This window comes from Chlamydomonas reinhardtii, chromosome 6, assembly GCF_000002595.2.
Source record: "Chlamydomonas reinhardtii strain CC-503 cw92 mt+ chromosome 6, whole genome shotgun sequence".
Lineage (NCBI taxonomy): Eukaryota > Viridiplantae > Chlorophyta > Chlorophyceae > Chlamydomonadales > Chlamydomonadaceae > Chlamydomonas > Chlamydomonas reinhardtii.
The window spans coordinates 5,422,415-5,443,645 of NC_057009.1; the positions used below are offsets into that span (position 1 = coordinate 5,422,415).

At 61.5% G+C, this 21,231-nt stretch overlaps 4 protein-coding genes across 4 annotated transcripts; all 4 read right to left on the reverse strand.

Moving 5' to 3' along the window:
* Positions 1 to 34: 34 nt before the first annotated feature.
* CHLRE_06g284150v5 (uncharacterized protein) lies at positions 35 to 6,189 on the reverse strand. The gene is made up of 13 exons (XM_043063310.1): positions 5,713 to 6,189; positions 5,542 to 5,616; positions 5,342 to 5,442; positions 4,802 to 5,025; positions 4,567 to 4,642; positions 4,278 to 4,354; positions 3,713 to 3,843; positions 3,460 to 3,554; positions 3,196 to 3,263; positions 2,705 to 2,987; positions 2,358 to 2,590; positions 1,947 to 2,094; positions 35 to 1,818 (listed from the first exon to the last, which is right to left on the reverse strand). The coding sequence occupies exons 1-13, from the start codon at positions 5,766 to 5,768 to the stop codon at positions 1,394 to 1,396; spliced, it is 1,992 nt and encodes a 663-aa protein (XP_042924016.1). The 5' UTR covers positions 5,769 to 6,189; the 3' UTR covers positions 35 to 1,393.
* Positions 6,190 to 6,235: 46 nt separating this feature from the next.
* CHLRE_06g284200v5 (uncharacterized protein) lies at positions 6,236 to 11,151 on the reverse strand. The gene is made up of 6 exons (XM_001695414.2): positions 11,098 to 11,151; positions 9,414 to 9,546; positions 9,225 to 9,285; positions 8,576 to 8,895; positions 8,244 to 8,306; positions 6,236 to 7,986 (listed from the first exon to the last, which is right to left on the reverse strand). The coding sequence occupies exons 2-6, from the start codon at positions 9,489 to 9,491 to the stop codon at positions 7,744 to 7,746; spliced, it is 765 nt and encodes a 254-aa protein (XP_001695466.1). The 5' UTR covers positions 9,492 to 9,546; positions 11,098 to 11,151; the 3' UTR covers positions 6,236 to 7,743.
* Positions 11,152 to 11,198: 47 nt separating this feature from the next.
* CHLRE_06g284250v5 (uncharacterized protein) lies at positions 11,199 to 15,351 on the reverse strand. The gene is made up of 6 exons (XM_001695415.2): positions 14,974 to 15,351; positions 14,807 to 14,867; positions 14,148 to 14,467; positions 13,196 to 13,916; positions 12,052 to 12,817; positions 11,199 to 11,702 (listed from the first exon to the last, which is right to left on the reverse strand). The coding sequence occupies exons 1-4, from the start codon at positions 15,049 to 15,051 to the stop codon at positions 13,611 to 13,613; spliced, it is 765 nt and encodes a 254-aa protein (XP_001695467.1). The 5' UTR covers positions 15,052 to 15,351; the 3' UTR covers positions 11,199 to 11,702; positions 12,052 to 12,817; positions 13,196 to 13,610.
* A 344-nt stretch (positions 15,352 to 15,695) lies between these two features.
* On the reverse strand, positions 15,696 to 21,211 carry CHLRE_06g284300v5 (uncharacterized protein). Its single transcript, XM_043063311.1, has 11 exons — positions 21,056 to 21,211; positions 20,316 to 20,429; positions 20,189 to 20,236; positions 19,997 to 20,050; positions 19,778 to 19,855; positions 19,209 to 19,373; positions 18,506 to 18,856; positions 17,982 to 18,182; positions 17,559 to 17,723; positions 17,069 to 17,161; positions 15,696 to 16,558 (listed from the first exon to the last, which is right to left on the reverse strand). The coding sequence occupies exons 1-11, from the start codon at positions 21,098 to 21,100 to the stop codon at positions 16,244 to 16,246; spliced, it is 1,629 nt and encodes a 542-aa protein (XP_042924017.1). The 5' UTR covers positions 21,101 to 21,211; the 3' UTR covers positions 15,696 to 16,243.
* Between the last annotated feature and the right edge of the window lie 20 nt (positions 21,212 to 21,231).

Consider the following 21,231-nt stretch of genomic DNA (forward strand, 5'->3'; position numbering starts at 1 on the left):
GGGTCGAGGCATGTGCGAGGGGCCTGGGCGGTTGTGACGTTGTGTCTTACAATTGTGGCACCCCCTCGTGGCGCACCCGGGTCGCGCGCAGAGAAGTTCCACAGCGGTGCGTTGGCACTGCGTCCCTGGCTCGCCGGTCCGCCTCAGCTCTCACACACCGGGCGCAGCGAGCGCGCAAACATCCCCGGGGTCGTTCGCCATTGTGCCGCCGGCACAGAGCAGAATGTAACTGCTGGATTACGGTATGATGGGCGGGCTCTCAAGTAGAATGAAGTGAGCCCGCCCCAGTGCAGGATGAGCTGTTGCATGCGCGCGCCGGGCGGCACACGCACATACCTGTATGCTATCACACCAGGCCCCTACAATGCTATGGCCTGCCGGCCCGTCACCATTTCTTCAAAAGTGGGAATGTGGGAGTACTTGCCATCGGCAGAGCTTGTGGGCCCGCATGACGCCACGGGGGGCGTTATGCAACCACCCTCCTCAGGTGAACAGACCCGCAATGCCGTCCGGTTTTAGGCGACACCTACCAGTGGGCAACAGCAGAGGCCAGAAGGGTTGGCACGCACCCCAAGTACCTTGTGAGCCTGGAGGCAGAGCTCCTGCGCGGCCCGCCTCGTCCCTTCCGGCTTCCGGCCTTCCCTCACCGCCGGCTAACCCTACCACACCTCCGTCGTCACTAGCCCTGCACGTGCGGCAATCCGTTACGGCCGTGCATACCGTACTGTACACCATTAGAACGTATGAATGTGCCCCGGCGTATGCCTCGCGCAGATTGCCAACCAGCCTTGCAAAAGCAAACTACACGCATAAAGAATTCACAAGTTATACTATCTAGCGCAAGCACGCACCGAACGACGCCCCTCGCAGGCTAATAAGATTCACCAATGTCCCAAGCTCCTCACATACTCTGCTGATGCGGGGGTGCTTTAAAGCTACATGGGCACTGCACACCTGTGAAACAGTGCGTGAGGCGCGCTGGCAACTCCAGTCCGCCACTGCCACAATCCTACCCTAGTACCAGAAGTCTTCCGTGTTAGAAGTCTTTCGTACTAGCACCCACTCATTGCTTCACACTACTGCCCGCTACAAACAGCCGCAAACAAGCAAGAAGTATGCTTTGTCCCCCGCTTCAGCAGCCGGTGCTGAAAGACGAGGCCAAACTTGAATTGCTATAAATCGCAGGACATGCAGTCCCATAGTATGAACATAACAGGGGGTCGAACACACCATTCCTGAAAGAGATCATGACCGTCTTTGGCTTATTGAAGTACGTCATACATCCGAACTGTCCCAGTCCAAACTGCGCGCCATACATCGCCGCGCGCGCCGCACATTGCCGCGCCGTACGTGCAACACCGCACCCCACCTTCGGGCTGTAACCCGCCCCTATCTACACATTGTTAGGCCCAGCGGATGCCTGGCTGTAGGCGGGCTGCTGCATGGGTTGCACGGGTGCAAGCGCCGTCTCCATTCCGATTACGTCATCACTAAACAAAGGCCTGTCGTTATTGGCACCGCCGCCTCCGGCCGCGCCGCCCATCAGCACAGCAGTGCTCATGAACGGCTGCGGATACTGGTGAGCCGCCGCGGCCGCCGCCGCCATTTGCTGTTGCTGCTGTTGGAAGGCGAGGAAGGGCACCGACGCAACGATCTCGCTGGCAGCGGCTGCCCCGTGGGCTGCGCCCTGCTGGCCGGATACAGTGAGGCTGTGGTGGGCGACGGCGGCGGGCACGCCCGAAACGGCAATGGGCGCCGCAGGACAGGCGCTGCCATGGCGGCGGGGCTCCGCTGGGTTCGGCACCAGGGTATTGGCCACTGGGTGGAAGCAGCATGGCACAGGATGGGTGCAGGTGGAATTGATTATATGGGGTGGGGCAAGAGGTGCGGGAGACCGAGGGCGCAAACCGGAGACGGCACAGGGAATTGTGGAGCGCGCGACTCACTGCTGACAGAGGCGTTGGCTGCGTTGCCACGCTGCGTGCTGCCGCCATCCTTCTGGTGGCGTGAATTGAGGGTGCTGAGGTGGATGGAGGTGGAGATGGGCATGGGCTCCACGCGCTGGCCCACCCACCAGGGGCCGTCGTCGAACAGCTGCAGGCAGGGCGGAGTCAACATCGCGGCATGGTGGGCACATGCAAACAGCGGCCAGAACGAACCCAGGGAGGAATTGCCAACACCCGTGGCCGAAATTCGCTAGGGCCACTCGCGCACAAGATGCAACTGTAAACGGCGGCAGCATCACATGGTCTCCCAAAGCCTCCTCGCGCCTCCCGCATTGCGCATTGCGCCAGCCTACTGCGTGCCCATTCCCGCCAGTCCCTCACCAGCCCCTCTGGTGGCCAAGCCGCGCTCACCTCGGGCAGAGCCATGGTCTCATCGCGGCACGGGTTGAACCACGACACCACGAAGCCGCCCAGCAGGCCGCCGGCGATTGCGATGCCCATGGTCACCACGCCCGCAAGCACCTGGTAGCCCAGCTGCTGGCGGCCGGTGTCGTGCTCCAGGTAATCTGAGTGCTGGCCCAGAGCCGCCAAACCAGCCACCAGCGTGCCGACGATGGCGGGGATGCCGTGCAGGTTGTGCACACCTGGGTGCGGGGACAACGTCGATGCGGGCAATGGCAGGGCGCAGCAGTCAGTGATGGCCGGGCGGGAAAGAGGCGTAGAGTTGTGTGCACACACAAAACTAATGACAGCCTCACCGCAGGTGTCGCCCAGTCCGATGGTGCGGTCCAGGAAGGGCATGAGGTACTGGAAGCCCAGGGTGCTGATGGCTCCCGCGCCCAGGCCCACAGCCAGCGCGCCACCCGGCGTCAGGCGCAGCGTGCAGGCGGCGCCCATCGCCACGCCACCGGCCAGGGTGCTGTTCTGGATGTGCACCATGTTGAAGCGGCCGCCCACCAGGGCCGAGGTGGCGAACACCGATAGCACCGCCCCCAGCAGAGAGAGGAGGGTGTTGACAATGGCTAGGAACTGGGCCGATTTCTGTGCAAGTGGACGAAGCAGGCGGACGGACAGGCGGATGCCGCATTCAGAACATGGATTGGGGGAGAGGTTTGTAAATACCAGCCCAAAGTAAACCAAACCCTACGCAAATCGAGAGGGTGGGTGTACTAGTGCTAGTGCTTCGCCCTCCCCTCCCCACCCCGCCCCGCACCACACCACACTGCACCAAACCGCACCGCCCGCGCACCTCGGCGTAGGTGGCGGACGTTTGGTTCGCATACGCCACGGAGGCCAGGGCGCCGTTGAAGCTGGGCCCTGCGGCCGGTGTGCGGGTACGTGGTGAGGGACGTGAAGGCTGGGCAAGTGCAGCGGTCGCGAGGGCCGCAAGACTAGGCAGGGATAGCAGGGGAAAGCAAGGTGCTGAAGCGCAGACAACGATTGCCAGCACGGCCCATTGGAACTGAACACGAAAGCCAGCCTGCGCGAGCTAGCTGGCACGCCGCGGACTCACAGTAGATGAAGAGGAAGATGGTTCCGATCATGGAGAAGATGTCGTTCAGGTAGGCGCCCGAGTTCTTGGGGTTGTCCAGGCCGTGCAGCGGCTGCCTGTGGGGGCAGCACCAAGGACAATAACACGAGCACTGAGCTAGGGGCAAGGGCACAGCATCTGTGTGCGCCCCACTCCCTCGGGCCGTCTTGGGCCGCATCTGTGTGCGCCCACTCCCTGTGTGCCTCCCTCCCTCCCTCCCTCGTGCGTATCTCACTTGCGGCTGATCATGAGCGAGGCTGCCAATCCGTAGTAGGCTCCGAACAGGTGGATGACGATGGTGCCGCCCATGTCCAGCGCCTTGAAGGTGTGGATCACCAGCTGCTGGTTGAGCGCGTACAGCGGAACCTGAAGGGAGGGAGGGAGGGACGGGTGGAGAGAGGCAGGGTTGAGCATACGGCTGATACGGTAACCCGGGAGGCGCCTTTGGCAATGCTTACTGCCCCAGAGTGAGTCAACACGCGGACCTATGCGGACCTCGCCGGTTCATTAGTCGCGCGTAGGTGTCAGTAGAGTATCTATGGCCGTTGACCCTCGCGGTGGGGGGCGCCTCGGTTCGGTGGCCCTCACCCTCCCCTCCCTCCGTCCGCCCCGCCCCAATGTATCCCGTATTGCCCCGCCCCCCCGTGTAACCCCTACATACAGCAGAAGACTGACGGGGACAGGCCCGGAGGACGGAGAGGGGGACGAGATAGCGTGACCTCAGGGAGGGGAAAAGAGAGATCTACGAGAAACAGGGTGGTATGAGACAGTGACACGACCTAGCACATTCTGACACGCACCTGCCAGAAGAGCAGCCACAGGACCTGGGTGGGCGTGGCCTTGCCGATGATGGCGCCGAAGGCAATCATTCCGGAGCCTGCAACGTCACAGGAGCGGCGTTACCCTGACTTGCTAGTCCGGAGGGGAGGGGAGCGAGCGAGCTTGCTGCTGTGCCCGGCGCCGTGCTCCGGCTGAGTGGCTGACGACCCCGTCAACCCACCATTCGACCACCAGCCGCCGCCACACGCCCCCGCCCCTGCGCGCTACACGACCACTCGGCATGCGGCAGCCCAAGCGCATGCGGCTCACCGGCGCAGAAGGCGCAGTCGATCAGCAGAGCCATGTCAATCTGGATCTTGGTGCGGTGATAGTTCCAGAACACTTGCTGCGAGGTGCGTGACGGCAAGCCGGTACACGCTCAGAACATGGTCTCCCAAATCCGACTCCTTCCAAAGCAATGGCGCGGGCTGTGCCGCTTTGCCATCCCGGCACAGTGGCACACACGCCACCAACAAGTCTGGACAGCGCCACGACATGCGCGCACCTGCGTGGCGCCGATCATGAGGATGGCCTCCAGGAACATGAGCGCCGAGGCAAAGTAGTTGAGCGAGACGGCGCCGTAGCTGTAGCGGCGCATGAAGGTCATGAGGAAGCCGAAACCAATGAATATCATGACCTGCACGTCGATAAAATACTTGTAGTACCGCTCCACCTGCTCCTGCGCGTTTTCCGCCAGCTCAGTGTACTGCGTCAGACCGAAGAAGAGGCCTGCGGGTGCGTACGTCCGTGCGTGGGGGCGGGCGGCAGGGTCGGACCGTGTCGGACGGGGTAGTGCATGCACCGGCAGGGTAGGCAGGGGGTGCATGTCAGGGAATGAAGTGGAAAGAGAAGTAATTACAACCTGCCGAGGCAGATGGTGTAGGTTGAGGGAGCGGGAATGGTGGTAACACCCCCGCAGGGGCACCCCTGCTGCGCTCCCGCTACCAAGGCAATCATGGAATGTTTGTGTGGCGGTAGTAGCAAGAGTCCCGGTAGGCAAGGGTGCACCAATGCCGGTACGTGGAGTACATACGAGACGGCTTACCAACGATGACCGCCGCGATCGCAATGACCGACGGCGCGAAGCCAGTCCGTAGCTGCGGCTCGCGCGGAGGCAAGCCGACATGACTCCAATCCAGGGAGTGCCTGCAAGGTTGCAAGGGCGAGCCATGGCAAGCAAGGAGCTCATAATGGGGGCTCAAGTTATCTGAAGAAAGTGCGGGTAGCATGCGCGCTATGGCTTACCGGCGGCTGGCCGCCCCACTGGCCATCGCGGTGGGGATTTTGAGCACGGAGGACATGATGTGTATGACACGCAGCCTGTCGAGGCACGAGTGAGTGAAAGTCAATGATAGTGTGTTGCAAGGACGCAACAATGACAAGCTGTCCATGGGCGGGGCGTTTCCTTATGCGGACCTGCTAACGGAAAAAAAGCGCAGCCTCGTGCTGACCGATCGTCGACGTGACAGCATTCACGTTGATGATATGCTCAAAAGATACGTATGGGCAAAACGACTACGAGCGTGACAAGACGCTCCCCGGTAAGACAATTGCGCCACGAGGGCCGCACGCGACCGCGCCAGGTCTTCCGCGAGCACCCGGGTCCCGCATTGCCACTTGCCAAGCGCTGAAAGCCCATCCAAGGCTGGAAACAAACTCGTGGCAATCGCGCGAAAAAGCTGCCGACGCATGCGTCTCGGGCAGGACAAACTAAACGAGCACACGACGTGAGGCAGGAATCCTGATCGGCGAGACGCACCTGGGAGTCGTGGACTGCTTCGCCACCTGTAGGTGACGTCGATGTCAGCAGCGCCAAGTCAGCTCGTGAAATGGCTCCCAAAGTTCAGACAAAAACTCAGCGCTTCAACTACGTGGGGGAACTGTCTACGTGTGTATAGTCACACCAGTTATTTATTGACCTGGGCGAAGCCAAAGCTGGTAAATTGACGGGAAGATGAACCGTACCCGTCCACCTGAAAGGAGGAGGGGAGAGGAGGGTGCATATGATCATGACCGACCGGGTGACCTAGGGCCGATTGATTTCCTTTCAATACAGTATACCGTTTGCGAGCGCAAGCCGAGTCTCGGTGTAATCCTGCCTTTGCTTCCGCTGATATTGTCGGCCTTCTGACCTTCGCGCTTCCAGCCCTGTAAGTGCCATTTGTTGTGGATATATTACCACGTGCATGGCAGGTACTGGCAAGGAGGTGTCGGAACGTCTTGCGACGACCTGAGTGCGCATTCATCGGCATGTCGTCCGTGCCGGAGCAGTCAGCCGTATGCGGTCGGAACCGGCATTGGGTACATAATGGCGCTTTGATTCAGCGCCGAGTGCTCGGGTGCTCGGGGAAGTACAGCTAAAGAAAAGACCGTGCACAGGGTGGCGCACCTGGGGGACCTAGCCAGAGCGCCCATTGCGTTAGCTCCGGCCCCGCCAGTTCCAAGCTCCAAGCCTCGGCGTGCGCGTGTAAAAGCGGCCAGATACTGGATAAGGAGTGGTGTAGGAGCGTGGCTGTGAAAGTTTATCATATGGCATATGACACGCGCGGGATGCTGGGATCCCATCCTTGGAAACGATCGACCAGACCCACCCTCCCCCGCCGACTTCACCGCTAAGGTCACCGCTGCTGTGGCTGTAACCGCGCTACTGCCGTTTCGACTGCATCCCCCTCGGACTTCGGCTTGCCAGGCCTGCTGGCCAGGCCGCGCCAAATTGACAGATTGACTTCTACGCCATGCTTGTGCGGGTAGGTGAAGCAACGCCGTTCGCCCTATCCCATCGCACGCACATGCGGTGTAGTCTAGCCAAGCACACGCACACGCACAGCGTGAGTGTATACGTGCACGTGCAGTGTCTGCATGACGTGGTGGAACGAAGCACTGCAACTCCCGCAGCAGACTACGTACGGCACAATAATGAAGATGCTGAGTATGGCAGGGTCGTGCGCCATCAAGCGACCTTCGGTGATGTGCGGTGAAGCCCCGCCTTTTTGTGCCGTTGACTCCATGACCCCGCTTCCCATGAACCCATGCACAGGCAGTGACTAGAAGCGCTGCGTAGCCGGTTACATATGGTTCTGGACACAACTGCAGGCTTTGCGGCGAGTCACGATCGGCAGGTCTGAAGGGAAAGCACCACCAGCTCTCTCACGTTAATCGAGTAGCACGCATGGCACACTGTCTTCTGCCCTGCTGTTGTGAACAAAACCCGGTGGCGGCGCCCACCATTCGCTAACGGTGTCGTACACGGTGGTATGGAATACACCGTGGGCCCTATCCGTGGTACATCCAGAAGGCCTCACGTATGATACAACGCTAGCCCAGCCAAAACATTCAGGCACAGGCGTGGGCCAACACTTCAAACCCTCAAAACTCAATGTAGTATGTACTCTTCTCTCAAGCACCTCGGTTTTGGGCTACGAGCCCCAGCAACAAACCGCAATCGCTTTACGCCGAGGGAGTGTACTTGGTGGCGAAGGCGAAGGCGTTGTTCACACCAGGGTTGGACAGGTGGTCGTCCAGGTTCTGGATGGGGCCCTTGCCGGTCACAATGGCCTGGACGAAGAAGCCGAAGGACGAGAACATGGCCAGGCGGCCGTTCTTGATCTCCTTCACCTTCAGCTCAGCGAAGGTGTCGGGGTCGTCAGCCAGGCCCAGGGGGTCGAACGACTCGCCGGGGTACAGGGGGTCCTGCGTGCATGTGGGAGCAGCGGCGAGCAAATGCGTCAGCAGGGTACAGCACCTTTCGGCCACGGACAAAGGATACAGTCTTTACGCAGCAGCCCGTGGCGTAGTTGATTCATGGACATGCCGGCGGTACGCAAGGCACACCCAAGCCCCGCGCAGCTGTCAAGGGAGAGGGTGCAAAGTGCGAGGCGCATGGGTTGGGGCCGCCTGTGACTTGCAATCATCCGTCCCTACCCCACGCCCTAGCCATCCCAGCTCACCAGGCCCTCGCCAGCGGGGCCGCCGTTAACGCGGTAGCCCTCGACCAGGCCCAGCAGGACGACCTGAGGGGGCAGGAGGGGCACGCAGGGCGGATGGGAACGTTAAGGTAGGAAAGCGAAATGCCGGAGAGCATGGCGGTATCATCCCACAGGCAGCCCGTCAAGGGAAGCGCAGTGCGTAGTCGCAACCCTGGCATGCTTGTTCCCGCATCCTTGCACAGCCTGGAAGCACTCTTGCACTGCTAGGTGCACGTCTCCCATGGCCCCACGATTCTGCGATAGAACCCCTATTGCCAAGCAGCTGGTGCACTGTTTCCCGCCACCCGCCGTACCTGCACGGCCAGGGTGGCGACGATGTTCTGGGCGTGGATCAGGGAGGGGTTGCCCAGGTAGTTCAGACCGCCCTCCTGAAAGATCTGGGCGCCGGCCTTGAACCACACGGCCTCGCCGAACTGGACACCGTTCTTCTGCAGCAGCTCGGGAGTAACAATGCCCAGGGCGCCCAGCATAGCCCAGCGGGCGTGGATCAGCTCCAGCTCGCGGTAGCGCTTGAAGGTCTCCGGGTCAGCCGACAGACCGGCAGTGTCCCAGCCGTAGTCGCCGGGGAACTCGCCAGTCAGGTAGGCGGGGGTCGAGTTCTCAGAGTAGGGGCCTGGGAGAGGGGCGGGAAGCGGAAGAGGACAGGGGTCACATGACTGCAGGCGTATGCGCTAGAAGTTGGGGTTCAGTCACTAACACATTCAAGTGGGCACGCTAACGGGCACACGTAGAGTGAGCGAACGGAAAGGGCATACCGTGTCAGTAGGGAACACGCGTGCGAGGACAACGCTCTAGCTTGTAGCATAATCGCAACCTTGGCCTTGCACCCAGGATTAAGGGCAACGTGCCGACCAACAGGACCTTTCGCGTTCTTTCCGGAGACCTGGCATCGAGAACCCGAGGCAATCACACGAACCAGGTTTCCAAGGCCAACGCACTCACCCAGCCACTTGGCGCGGTTGGGGCCATAGAACTCGATACCAGCGCCCTTGGGGGCAGCGGCCTGCGCGGCAAAAGCGGACATGGTCAGTCAGTTGCGCAACCGACCATCGAGCGCGACAGAAGCAGACCCGGTCAGGGCGCCTAATTTCCGTTTCGCGCAAGTGATGATTGGTACATGCATGCATTTACCTTGGCAGCGGTCTTCTTGCCGGTCGCCTTGCAGGTGACCTGCAGCGCCTTGCGGGAGGAGGCCAGAGCGAATGCCATCTTTGCTAGTGGGAGTTGTGAGTGGACCAGAGATGCGAGATAACTTGTCCGCTACCTATTCAGCTTAAATACACTGGAATCTCAAGATCTCTTGCTGCCGGCTTCAAGGACAGCAGGCCAGAGATGAAGGGCGAGAGGCCACGGTGCCGAGGCCGAGGTCGCCAGACCCCTTCGTCTCCTGCGCCCTGGCCAGCTCCGGCCCCCTCCTACCGTCCCCACTTTTCCACCCGCGGCCCCCTTCCCATTTAATTTCGCCTTTAGCATTATTGTTAGCTCCCAATCCCGCTAACTTCCCTTCCCTCCGGCCGCACGCACTGAATTTGCAACGATCTACACGCATGCACACACCCGCGCCTGCTTACGTACCGTACGGTGCCGCATGCGGCATGCCAGGTCTCAACCCCACTGCTTCCCGACTACATTACTATGGCCTATGGACCACTGTCACTTTTCCATTCAAAATTGTTCCCCAACTAGGTACGGTAACATCAACCACGTCAAGGTTGCGCACTGCCAAGACCTTCGGCCCCTCCCGCCAACCGCTTGGGCTTTGCGGTGCGTTGTGGCAGGGGTGCCCTCTTGGTTCTGGTTGTTTTCCCTGTGCCATTACCCTACAATACCTTTTTCCGTGCACCTTTTTCCGGTGGGGCTGGCAGGGCATGCGTAGCGGCAATGACAAGCAGTGCGGCTGTTGACAACTGTGCTGCGTCTGGCTGCGGTTGGCTCTGCTGGGCATCGCGGTTGCTAGGCACCTGGTTTGGCTATGTGCCTGTGGAAACCGACCCCGGCTATGTCCGGGCGATGAGGTTGTGCGGCCTCAGACTGTGGAAGGGCTCAGCCCCTTTTCCCGTGACCGGGGAACACTTGTCCGTGCACTTGCTTGAGACCATGTGCTCAGACGGTTTGGTGCGAACGCATAGGGGGGCGGTCAACCTGGGTTGTTTCACTGCTGGTCGCAGGGGCCGGGGGCACTAGGCTACACAGGATCTGCTGGCAGCGCTCGTCCGCTATCTCCCAGTCGACCAACATCCTTACGGTACGTATCTGCTAGGAATCGAATGGCTGCGTCACAGCGTCAGCTGCCAACTGCTGCCGCGCGCGGGGCATGTATGGATGCCAACGGGGCCATGGTCTGCAATCAAGTCACGGCAGAGACGCGGACGAAAGAAATGGGGAACAAATTGACCCGGGCCCCTGATACTTTTGAGTTCTGACAGTAGCGGGTAAGGTGCGTAGTGGCGTGGTTGGGGGCCACGTGGACGTGGCGGGTGCGGGGGCGTGCAGCAGGTTCCGTGGGGCGTCATGGAATGCACCTGCTGGGGGGTGGTGCACGCCGGTCCAGTGCGCAGGCGCCTGTGAGCCGCGCCTACGCGCCCCGCTGTGATGATGCCCACTAGTCAGCATGCATTAGCGGCACTCTGGGTGCCGGAAATCGACGTGCTCTGGCCACGCGGTGGCCGGGCGATCGGCTCTGCCAGGAGAGGTGGGACGTGCCGACGTGCCTAGCGCCTGCGTGGCGACTGCACAAATGGCATGTACCGGTTGCTTCATCCACTTGTGCGTACAGGCGTACTTGAAGCAGTCCGGCCGGGCAAAACGCGCGCACCTGGCGCGTGCGCAGGCTTGCCGACATGTTTGGCGGGTTGGCATTTCGCTAGGATTCGGACTACCCCCACCTCAAGGTAGCTTGTTTGTGGTATTTCACCTGCATGTATGTGCTTACAGGGACTTGCAAAGTGAATGGCCGGTTCTGGGAGCCATCGCGCGGGGCAAAAGTACACGGTACAGGGTCAATCGCATGATTTTCGGCTTCGCGCCGAATTGCACACGCGAAAAGTACACGGAAAATACAGAGCTTGTAAGTGCTTGGAAAAGGCTAAAATAGCATCTGCTAATCGAGGTCTACGCAGCGCAAGTTGGCGCGGGGCCTCGGCGACCTCGCGAACCTGTCTGCACTCCCCCCGGCTCCCCCCCTCGCCCCCTCTCCCACCGCAAACACGCCGCCGCTCCCGCCCCGGGATAACCATGGCATAATCGGGGACTAAACACTCTGTGGAAGGTCTAGAGGGGGCGAAAGCGGGGCTGTACAATTCGTTGCACCATTCGCTGTGCAGTGCTCGCCGGGGGCCCGGATGAGACCGATTTCGCCCAAAAGTACAGCCCCCCCGCGCGAAACCTGCGAAGCAATCCGGCCATTCACTTTGCAAGTCCCTGTATGGAGGAAACGACGCCAGGAAAGTGGCGACTTTCAGGCTGACCTTGCGTCGCGCAAGCGAGGGTCGGTCGGGCTGAACTGGGCTGAAAATGCAAAACAACTTCTGCTGCCCACCCGGATGCTGCCTGCCCAGTATGCGACACACGTAGGTCGCATAAACGTTTTATAAATATACGGTACTTGCAGAGAACCAGACTCACGACGCAGCCCATGCCGTCGCACGCAGTCCTCGCCTTGCCGCCGCGGGAGAACCATAGCCTGCCAGGCCCCTCCGACGCGCGCAGCTGCGTGTCCCGGCATTTCGCACCACTCCTCTAACAAGAGTGACAGCCACCAGCAGCGTACCTCAAGGCAGCGCACAGCAGACAGCACCGCGGTAAGCGATGCTCGCCCCTGGTGCTCCAGGCACCCAAGGGGTGTGCGTGCTCCTGCGTGCTGCGTGTAGGACGGCCTGGAGCCGTCAGGGGCCGCCAGGGCTGCCAGGTCAAGCGGCCGGTGCGTCGTGAGGCTTTGCTACATGCCATGGGCCACACAGCGTAAATGAACGCGGGCAACCGGGAGTATGCTACTTGCCCAGACATCCGCGCATCCTCTTCCCATCCCTTGCTGCCGCCCGCATGCGATGCGTGAATGCGATAGTAACCGTGCAGGTGTGCGACTCCGCTTGCAATATAATACCGGCAAAGGTGCGCCAGGCCGTGCAGTGACACGGGGCCCTGACTGTGCCTCGGCTACCCGAACAGGCCCGCACCTACCCGCGCCAGGCCCGCCACGCCCCCATGCAGCATCCTGCTTAGCGCCCAGGCTTCCACACGCCTCGAAACATGCTTCCAGCAGCCAGCAGGACCATCTGTCAGCCACGCGAACTGCACAGGGACGCCCCTGCAGGAGTGCGTCCCCGCCTAACACTTGGCCTGGATCTGGCAGGGGCTACCAGGTCTGGCAACACGCCAACAAGCGCCCGCATGACGGGGTTGGGTGGTGCAGCTCCTGCGTAGCACACTGCAGGAGAGTCTGGGAAGGACGCGGTAGCGCTAATACGGTAGCTGACAATCCAAGCACACCGCCACCTGTCCGTTGCTGATAAGTGCGCAGTGCTCCAGCGGGGCATCTGCACCCGTGGGCCGGGCACACGACTTTGCCCTGGTGCGCCAGTGCCCAGACGCGGTCAGGATACATAGCGGCGTGGTCCGGGTTGAAAGCGGGCGAGGCCGGGGGGCGGGAGAGTCACAGCAGGTTGGGCCTCTGGGCCATGCCACCCTGGCTACTTGGACGCTGACGAGAGACACGGGGAACATCTTGATGCACGCCTTGCTACCCCTGCTATCATCGGGCAGCGCTGCTTTCCTAGTTCATGCACTGCTGCCCAACCATGCAGCCATGCATGCTCGTCGTTCCCTGCTGCTCAAGCCCCATGACTACTTTTGCACAATCACACGAACGGTCAAACCTGGTGTAGGTTCTGGCTTGTGAATAATTAGATGCCCACCCGTGCGCTGGGCAGCCATGAACATTGTACGTGATGGTTACAACAAGACGTGTTATGCACGCGCTTGCGCTGCACTCCCACATGGGGGCACTCTTGTGTCTGTGTCCTCTCTTCCGTGCTCCGCACCACTACCTCACCACCGCCTTAATAACCGCGTTATGGTACAAAAAGTAACATGAGTACAAATCCAGCCAATGTCAGCTGTATGTCAAAATTGAAGGCACAACATTGTGTGTGTGCATGTGGCAGTGTATAGCTCGCAGTACATCACACAATATACTGTGCACCCAGCGTTAGCCACTAGCCTCAAGGGCTAGCGTTGCTCGCTCCGAATAGACTGCACACACGCGCGAATGCCCTTATTATCCTCAGCATCCTCGTAGGCTACGAGCCCCAGCAACAAACCGCAATAGCTTTACGCGGAGGGGGTGAACTTGGTGGCGAAGGCGAAGGCGTTGTTCACACCAGGGTTGGCCAGGTGGTCGTCCAGGTTCTGGACGGGGCCCTTGCCGGTCACGATGGCCTGGACGAAGAAGCCGAACATGGAGAACATGGCCAGGCGGCCGTTCTTGATCTCCTTCACCTTCAGCTCAGCGAAGGTGTCGGGGTCGTCAGCCAGGCCCAGGGGGTCGAACGACTCGCCGGGGTACAGGGGGTCCAGGCCCTCGCCAGCCGGGCCGCCGTTGACGCGGTAGCCCTCAATCAGGCCCATAAGGATGACCTGAGGGGTGAAGGGGAGGGGAAGGGGGTCAGGTACGGTGACACGGGGCAAGCACGAAAACGAGAAGCACTACTGCCGTGCGCTGGACAGCTGCCGCGGAGTACTGGGTGCCGCTTGCATGATTAAGCCTGCTGCAATCGAACCCAGGCTCTATCCTGAACCAGTGACACCTGCCCACCCTTGGAATCCCGCTTCCCACCCGCTCAACGAGTACGACAAAGCAAGGGTCACCTGCACAGCCAGGGTGGCGACGATGTTCTGGGCGTGCACCAGAGAGGGGTTGCCCAGGTAGTCCAGGCCGCCCTCAGAGAAGATCTGGGCGCCGGCCTTGAACCACACGGCCTCACCGAACTTGGTGCCGCTCTTGGCCAGCAGCTCGGGGGTCAGGCAGCCCAGGGCGCCCAGCATAGCCCAGCGGGCGTGGATCAGCTCCAGCTCGCGGTAGCGCTTGAAGGTCTCCGGGTCAGCCGACAGACCGGCAGTGTCCCAGCCGTAGTCGCCGGGGAACTCGCCAGTCAGGTAGGCGGGGGTCGAGTTCTCAGAGTAGGGGCCTGGGAGAGGGGCGGGAAGCGGAAGAGGGTAAGGGCAGCACACCATATCGCAACGGACCCCAGGGCACGTAGCGTAAGCGGAATGTCCGCCAGGCACTGGAGTCATTGTAGCGCGGCTGCCCTGGGCAGGTATGCCGTGAGGTATGCATGCCCACTTTCCCCGGACCCCGGGTATTGGCCCTAACATGCTCGCGGCGCCAGCACAGAGCGGAATTGTACTATGTATGTGCGTCTGCCCATGAACAAATGCGCCCTCCCGCTAGCGTTTACGCGAGCGAAAGCTTTGCACATGCCCGCCCGGTTCTATGCCAACATCAGCACCTCAACCCGCGCACTCACCCAGCCACTTGGCGCGGTTGGGGCCATAGAACTCAACGCCAGAGCTCTTGGGAGCAGCAGCCTGCATTTCGCGTTCGGCGAAACGTTTAGATGCGAACCAAAGACTTGCTGAGTGTGTATCTTGGCTTGCAAACTATCTCTATCTGGTTGTAACTTATTATACGCGCCTTGGCAGCGGTCTTCTTGCCGGTCGCCTTGCAGGTGACCTGCAGAGCCTTGCGGGAGGTGGCCAGAGCAAACGCCATTTCTGCTGATGTATGTGCAGCAAGTGAGCGAGTGAGTATACATTACCCCTCGTGAAGCTGACTATAAGTAGGCAGCGCGGGAGATTGCTCCTGGCGTCGTACGAAATTTCTTTTTACGCGAGATGGCCAGATACGCTGCTCTGTCGTTGATCTGAGGTTGGTCTATAAGTAAGCTAAGCATCAACAGTGGGCGACATGCTGACCCTTGCAGCGTCTAGTTGCCCCCGACCGGGTTCGCGCGCAATTGCTCACGCGGCTTGGTTGAAGAACCAATGGTCGTCAAACGTTCAAGAGATACACACGTAAAGCTACATGTGTAGCAGTCAGTGTATCCTCGTTTGTGGGTGCCCTCTAGATTTGCACGCGATGTCGGGGGGCCATCCCTCCCGCCCCTTCCTGGCTCCGGCATCTTTGGACGTGAAACTTACACCGAAAGGCCGGATTGAGCACCAAGCGCAAGCGGCACTGGTTTTGGTTCGCCTTTAGCGTCCCTGTGAGCGTCCTCGGCACTCTCGGGATAGGGGCGTGTGATGGGCAGGGTCCCGTTCCCCTTGACGCTCGCCCGGACCTGCGCTCACGACGCCACCCGTGTCGTTGTTGATTCTTGGCTGTGTGATCGTGGTGCAGATCTGGAGGGAATGAGGGACACATAGCTGTATTCGGATGCTGTGGGTTCCATGCTAGCGGGCCACTGCGGAAGAGAGCGCCGGCTCACCGACAGTCTTTGCCATTCCGTATGTCAACTGAACTCGGCCGTCACCGACTCGCCATCGGCCAACCGACAACGCCAGTAGTCACTTGTGCATTACAGCATTAGTCTAGGCATCATGCTCATGGACGTATGAACACCACCCTTCCCAGAAAATGCTCCCTTAGAACTGCACCCCAAAGAAATGTAGGCGCCATCACCCTTGAGGCGCCATTGACTCCTGTCAGTCCTGAGAGCACCCCTGCTCGAGTCCTTGAGACTATGGCACGTCCATTCTGAGTATAGCCCCTCCGTCGCCATTCGCCTAGGGCATCTCTTAATACAGTCGAATTATTCCTGGGGTGCACGCGCCACCTCCACAGTCCATACGTGCCATAATAGTCACCGCCTACGGTACTCATAGCTAGATGCGCACACCGTCATCCACGGCGTCACCATCTCCGCCTTCTCAACCCGCTGCCGCCCGAGCCGCAACCCCTGGGCTCACAGCTGCCCCGCCATGGGCCCAGCTGGCCCTCCACCCCCACCCGCACCCGCTGCCTGCGACCTGCGCGCCGCCGCTGCCGCCATGGCCTCCTGCCGCGCCGCCTCCGCCAGAGCCGCACGGCCCGAGGTGCGGCCGCCGTCGGTGCCCGGCAGCGGCGCCTCCGGCACAGCCAGCGCCGCTGCCGCCGAGCGGCGGGCGTACTCCTCCTCCTTGCTCAGCATTGCCGCCGCCTGCCGCGCCGCAGCCACCGCCGCCGCGCCCACACCCGTGCGGGGCTTGTACTGGTCCACAGTGTCCGGGCGCCGGTTCTCCTGCGGGTGAGGCGGTGTCAGTGGGCGGTATCAGGGGCCGGGCGGGGTTAAGGCCGACACACAATAAGAGCACACACACACACACACACACACACACACACACACACACACACACACACACACACACACACACACACACACACACATACACACACCTACACACACCTGCACACACACGGTAAGACCGGTGGCGGCTCAGCAGCACGTATGCGTAACTAACTTCAGGTTCCGTATGCCGTCGCGTTGCTGCATCGCATACCGTATACTGTCTTTGCCCTTTGTTTTCCTTGTGCTCTTTAACACACGCACACACACGCACACACAGGCGCCGTCTGGGCGGGCCTTGTCTTTACACACGGGGTTTGGGCGGAGAGGCGGGCAGTGGGCGGGCGGGCGGGCGATGACGGTAAGAACGACACGGGAGCCCGCTCCAATCCCTTCGCCCAGTACAACGCCACGAGGCAGGTCGGGCCCACTCTGGCACGCGCCATGCACACACCGCCCTCTCACCTGCTCCTCCAGCTCCTGCCACATGCGGCGCCAGCGCGCGTCCATGGCCTCCCAGCGCTCCTCGTCCTCCGCCAGAAGCGACTCCTGCACGGCCTGAGGGCGCCAGACATGCAGCACACACGCACACACACACATATACACACGGCGTCGTCTGGGCGGGCTTTCGTTTCGTTTGTTAACATACACACACACGGAGGGCCGGGCCGGGCATTCAGGGGGCAGACTGGCATGACTGTGCGCCAGCCATCGGACGTGATCGTGAGGGTGCAGTTGCGTGTAGTCGTTGAGTTGCATGGCGGCTCGTGTAGTGCACTGCAGCAACACCCTCCTGTTATACAACTCAGCGCCACAACAATGCCGAACTACCCCTCTCCCATTCTATCCGTTCTTTAACGCGGCGCTGCCCGGTTGCAAACTCCACCGCCTGCCATCCGCTCCTGCGGCAGACCCCCACGCGCCACACCGCGGCGGCAGCCCCCGCACCGCCCACCTGCGTGTTGAGGCTGCGCAGGTGCGTCCACCACTTGCCCACGCGCGCGTCAGTCAGGCTGAGTGCGTGCGCCTGTGCCGCCCGCTCAGCACGCTCGGTGCCCCGCGGCGGCCGCGGGAAGTCCTGAGGGGCCACGTCTGGAGGCAGCTCCTTCAGGGGCCGCATCTGCATGGATCGCACGTAAAATGGAGGAACAGTTGCTGGGTTCAGGAGTAGATCTGCAGTTGCCGCCAATACAGGCAGGGGCGTCGGGGCCAGGCCGCCCATGCGAGCCCTCAGCCGTGTGTCGCATACCAGGCCCCGTAACGCCATATCCTGTGCCCTTTCCCGTTCCACCGGTTCCCCAGGAAAGCGCCGACTCCCGTGCGCACACGCCACGAAACGCCTGCGCAGCCCCTCCCCCACCAAGGCCCACACGCACACCTGCTCCAGCTGCACGCACAGCGTGTCCACCACCACCAGGTTGCGCTGCCGCGTGTGCGCGTCCGCCAGCCGCGCCGGCGCCGAGGTGTGGTAGTCGCGCAGCAACTCCGCCAGCCGGGCGTCCGCAATGCCGGGGTCGGGGCGCTTGGCGGCGCCGCGCGCCTTGGCCAGCGCCACGTGTGCAGCCAGCTTGCCGTCAACCTTGGGGTATGCGGTATGCCCAAGTCCAAGGAGTAGGACCCAATCGTGAGTATGTGTGTGTGTGGGGGGGGGGGCGGCGGGCAGTCCTGACTAATGCAATGCGGCGGTGGTGCGGGCAGTGGTGGCAAGGAGCGCGGGAAGGCGCATGCGCAATGTGGCGGTGAGGGTGCAGCGGCGTTGGGTGGTGGTGGCGGCGAGTGCTGCGCGCCCGTCCGCACGGGGTCAAGACGCGTAGCCTCGTGTGCCGGACCGCACAACCTTTCCAACCTCCGCGCGCCCACGCCCCAGTGCAGCCCTCCCACCCCCGCCCGGCCCCCGCCCACCTGCGCCTTGAGCTCTTTGTACCTCCGGGGCCCCATCACACTGCTGCCGCGGCCCACGGCGCCCTCCGCCGCCGCCGCCGCGGCCAGCCCCGTCACGCCCGCCGCTGCCTGCTGCTGCGGGCTCAGGCCGCCTCCTCCCCGCGCCGACTCGGGGCTGCCCTGCAGGCGGGGGCTGCCCAGCAGCACCGACGCGCCGCTCTGCCGCATGAGGTACGACTGCCGCTGCGCCGCAGCCGCGGCCGTGGCGGTGGTGAGCGGGTTGCCGGCGGCGGCGACGGCGGAGGCGAGGGCGCCCGAGGCGCGCTTGGAGTGCAGGATGCGTTTGAAGGCGGCTTGGATCTTGAGCGCTGCCTGCGCGGGCACACAGGGGCACAGAAGAGGTGCACAGCCGCGTCACAGCGAGTTGCCGTGCGTGGACGTGCGGGAAATAGCAGGTTTGGCAATTATCATCATACTGACGGCGGGTGTTAAACCTTGGACTTGCAGTGGTAGTAAGGCAGGTTGCGCACAGACGCCAAGTCCAATGCACACGCGAGCCCGTGTCCCTCGTAGTCATTGCCAACCAACCAGACACCCGATTCCCGCCCCCGTGCCCATCCAATACGCGCGCTCCAATACCATACAACCCAAGCGCCCACCCAAGCACCCATGCTCCACCAACCATCCGACCGCCACAAAGTCCCCTCGCCGAACGCCAGCCCACCTGCTCTCGCCGCGCACGCTCCGGCGACTTGGCCATCTTCCGCCGCGCCACCAGCCCCCGCCACGCCGCCTGCACGCGCACGGCCGCCAGGAAGCGGCGGCGCTCCCACTCCTCCAGCTCGGCCCCGGGCAGTGCCAGCAGCGCGCGCTTCTCCGCCTCCAGGATCTGTGAAGGGGCAGAGTGGGGTAGCGCGTTGGAGGGATGAGATCCAGGCTGCTTGGGGGCAGAAGTGGAGGAGCAGTAAGGGGTGGTATTGGGTGGAACGGCGGTTGCGGCATGCGTGCTGTCAGGCAAGCACCGCTGGGCCCGCATCAGTTGGCAGGCGCGGGGCAGGCGCGCGCCCGAACCTTCCCCATTCCGGCCAGCTCTCAACCGCGAGCGGCCCCTGCCACCCTTCCTGGTCCTCACGTCCACAATACGGTGTCCCACACCTCAATCACCAATCGCTTGAGTGCATGTAGCCAGCACCTCTATTTCCTTGCATACGAACGCCCCCTGAAAATATACCATGCATGTGCGCACGCACGCACACACGCGCACGAAGAGACACACGTACACGCATCACTCACCCGAATCTTCTCCCTGTGCTTGTCCATTACGGTATGAAAGCGCTGCTCCATCTCCTGCCGCCCGCGCTGCTCCGCAACCTGTTTGCCCACCAGTACAAGTCAGTGAGCGGGTTGGCACCCAGAGCAGCGACGTCAACAAGCCGGAGTACGCTGTACTGGCCTTCCTGCACGGCGGCCGGCAGGCGCACTGATAGGCCCAGCTTTGATAGGCTGACCCACCTTCTTGCGGACATACCAACCCTTCGCCATGGTCTGGATGCGTTGCGCTGCATTCTGCGTGCATGACCGCCATAAGAAACGCAGGCTGTCGTAGGAAGATGCGACACGGTCGTGGCAGCTGGACGTGGCAGGTATTGCCGAGTCCTGTCGATCCGAACGCACTTCAGGCATCTGTTATGATAGTACACGTACCCGTATCTTCAAGAAGGCCTTGCGCCCTCGGTGCGCGCGCCATGCAGCCTGCAGCCAAGAGCCGAGTACACGAACAGTCTCATTGCATAAGCGCAGCTTGCTCCACCCTGCCTTTTACCGCCCTTGCCTGTATTCGCCGGGCCGCAGCGTCGCGGCGACGATACAGAGCATCGTAGTCCATTTGGGGTTCAGCTGCTGCTGTTGTCTTCGAGCTGAACGATATGTCAGAAGAAAGCACATACTGCGCACGAAGAGTATTGGCAATCCATAAGCGCAAGGCGCATTCGTTTTAGTGGGGTGAACAAGCGTGGACGATTTAAGAATGTCCTGCCGCTATAAAGGATACTAGACCTAATAAAGTATAATTGGCGTGCAGTATAAATTCTCATTCTACGCATAATCATAAAAGCAACAATGCGTGTTGACTGTCGCTGGGTTCTTTCGGATCCAAGCGGAATGTCGAGGACCGCGCCCCGCCTGCGTGTTTCAGATTTTTAGCAGTGACACGCCGCATTCATCAAGGCCAGCCAAGCATGCGGGCTGACGGGGTCTAACCCTACTCCCGCGCGAGTTTACCCCGACCGAGGGCTGCAGTGGGCTGCCGAGGGCATGCGATGGGACAGTGTTTAGGCAGAGTTGGTGGCGTCCCGTAGGGTTCAGCTGACGCCCAGACCCCAGCAGATAGCAAAGAATTTGCAACGGCAGGGCAGGAGTGCGCGGCTGGTCGAACGCCAGAGTTACTGTACCGACAAGTTGCTGGCTGGCTGGAAGTTTGACGCACATTCCTCACGCTCCGGGCGCCCGGCCAGGTGATAGCACCACAGACACACCGCAACGCCACACTCGCGATACAGAGCCGCAGCGCACCTGCAGGAAGGTGACCAGCGTCCACGGATGGGCACCAGACACCATCAGAGGCCTTATGAGGTTTCGGCTTTGCTGTTGGCCGATTGCAGCTAATGGAGACCACCATTCACCTAGAAATGCCAGGCTTTGCCCCCTCTGCAACAAAGGAGTAGAGCCAGGGGTCGTATCTTGTTTTG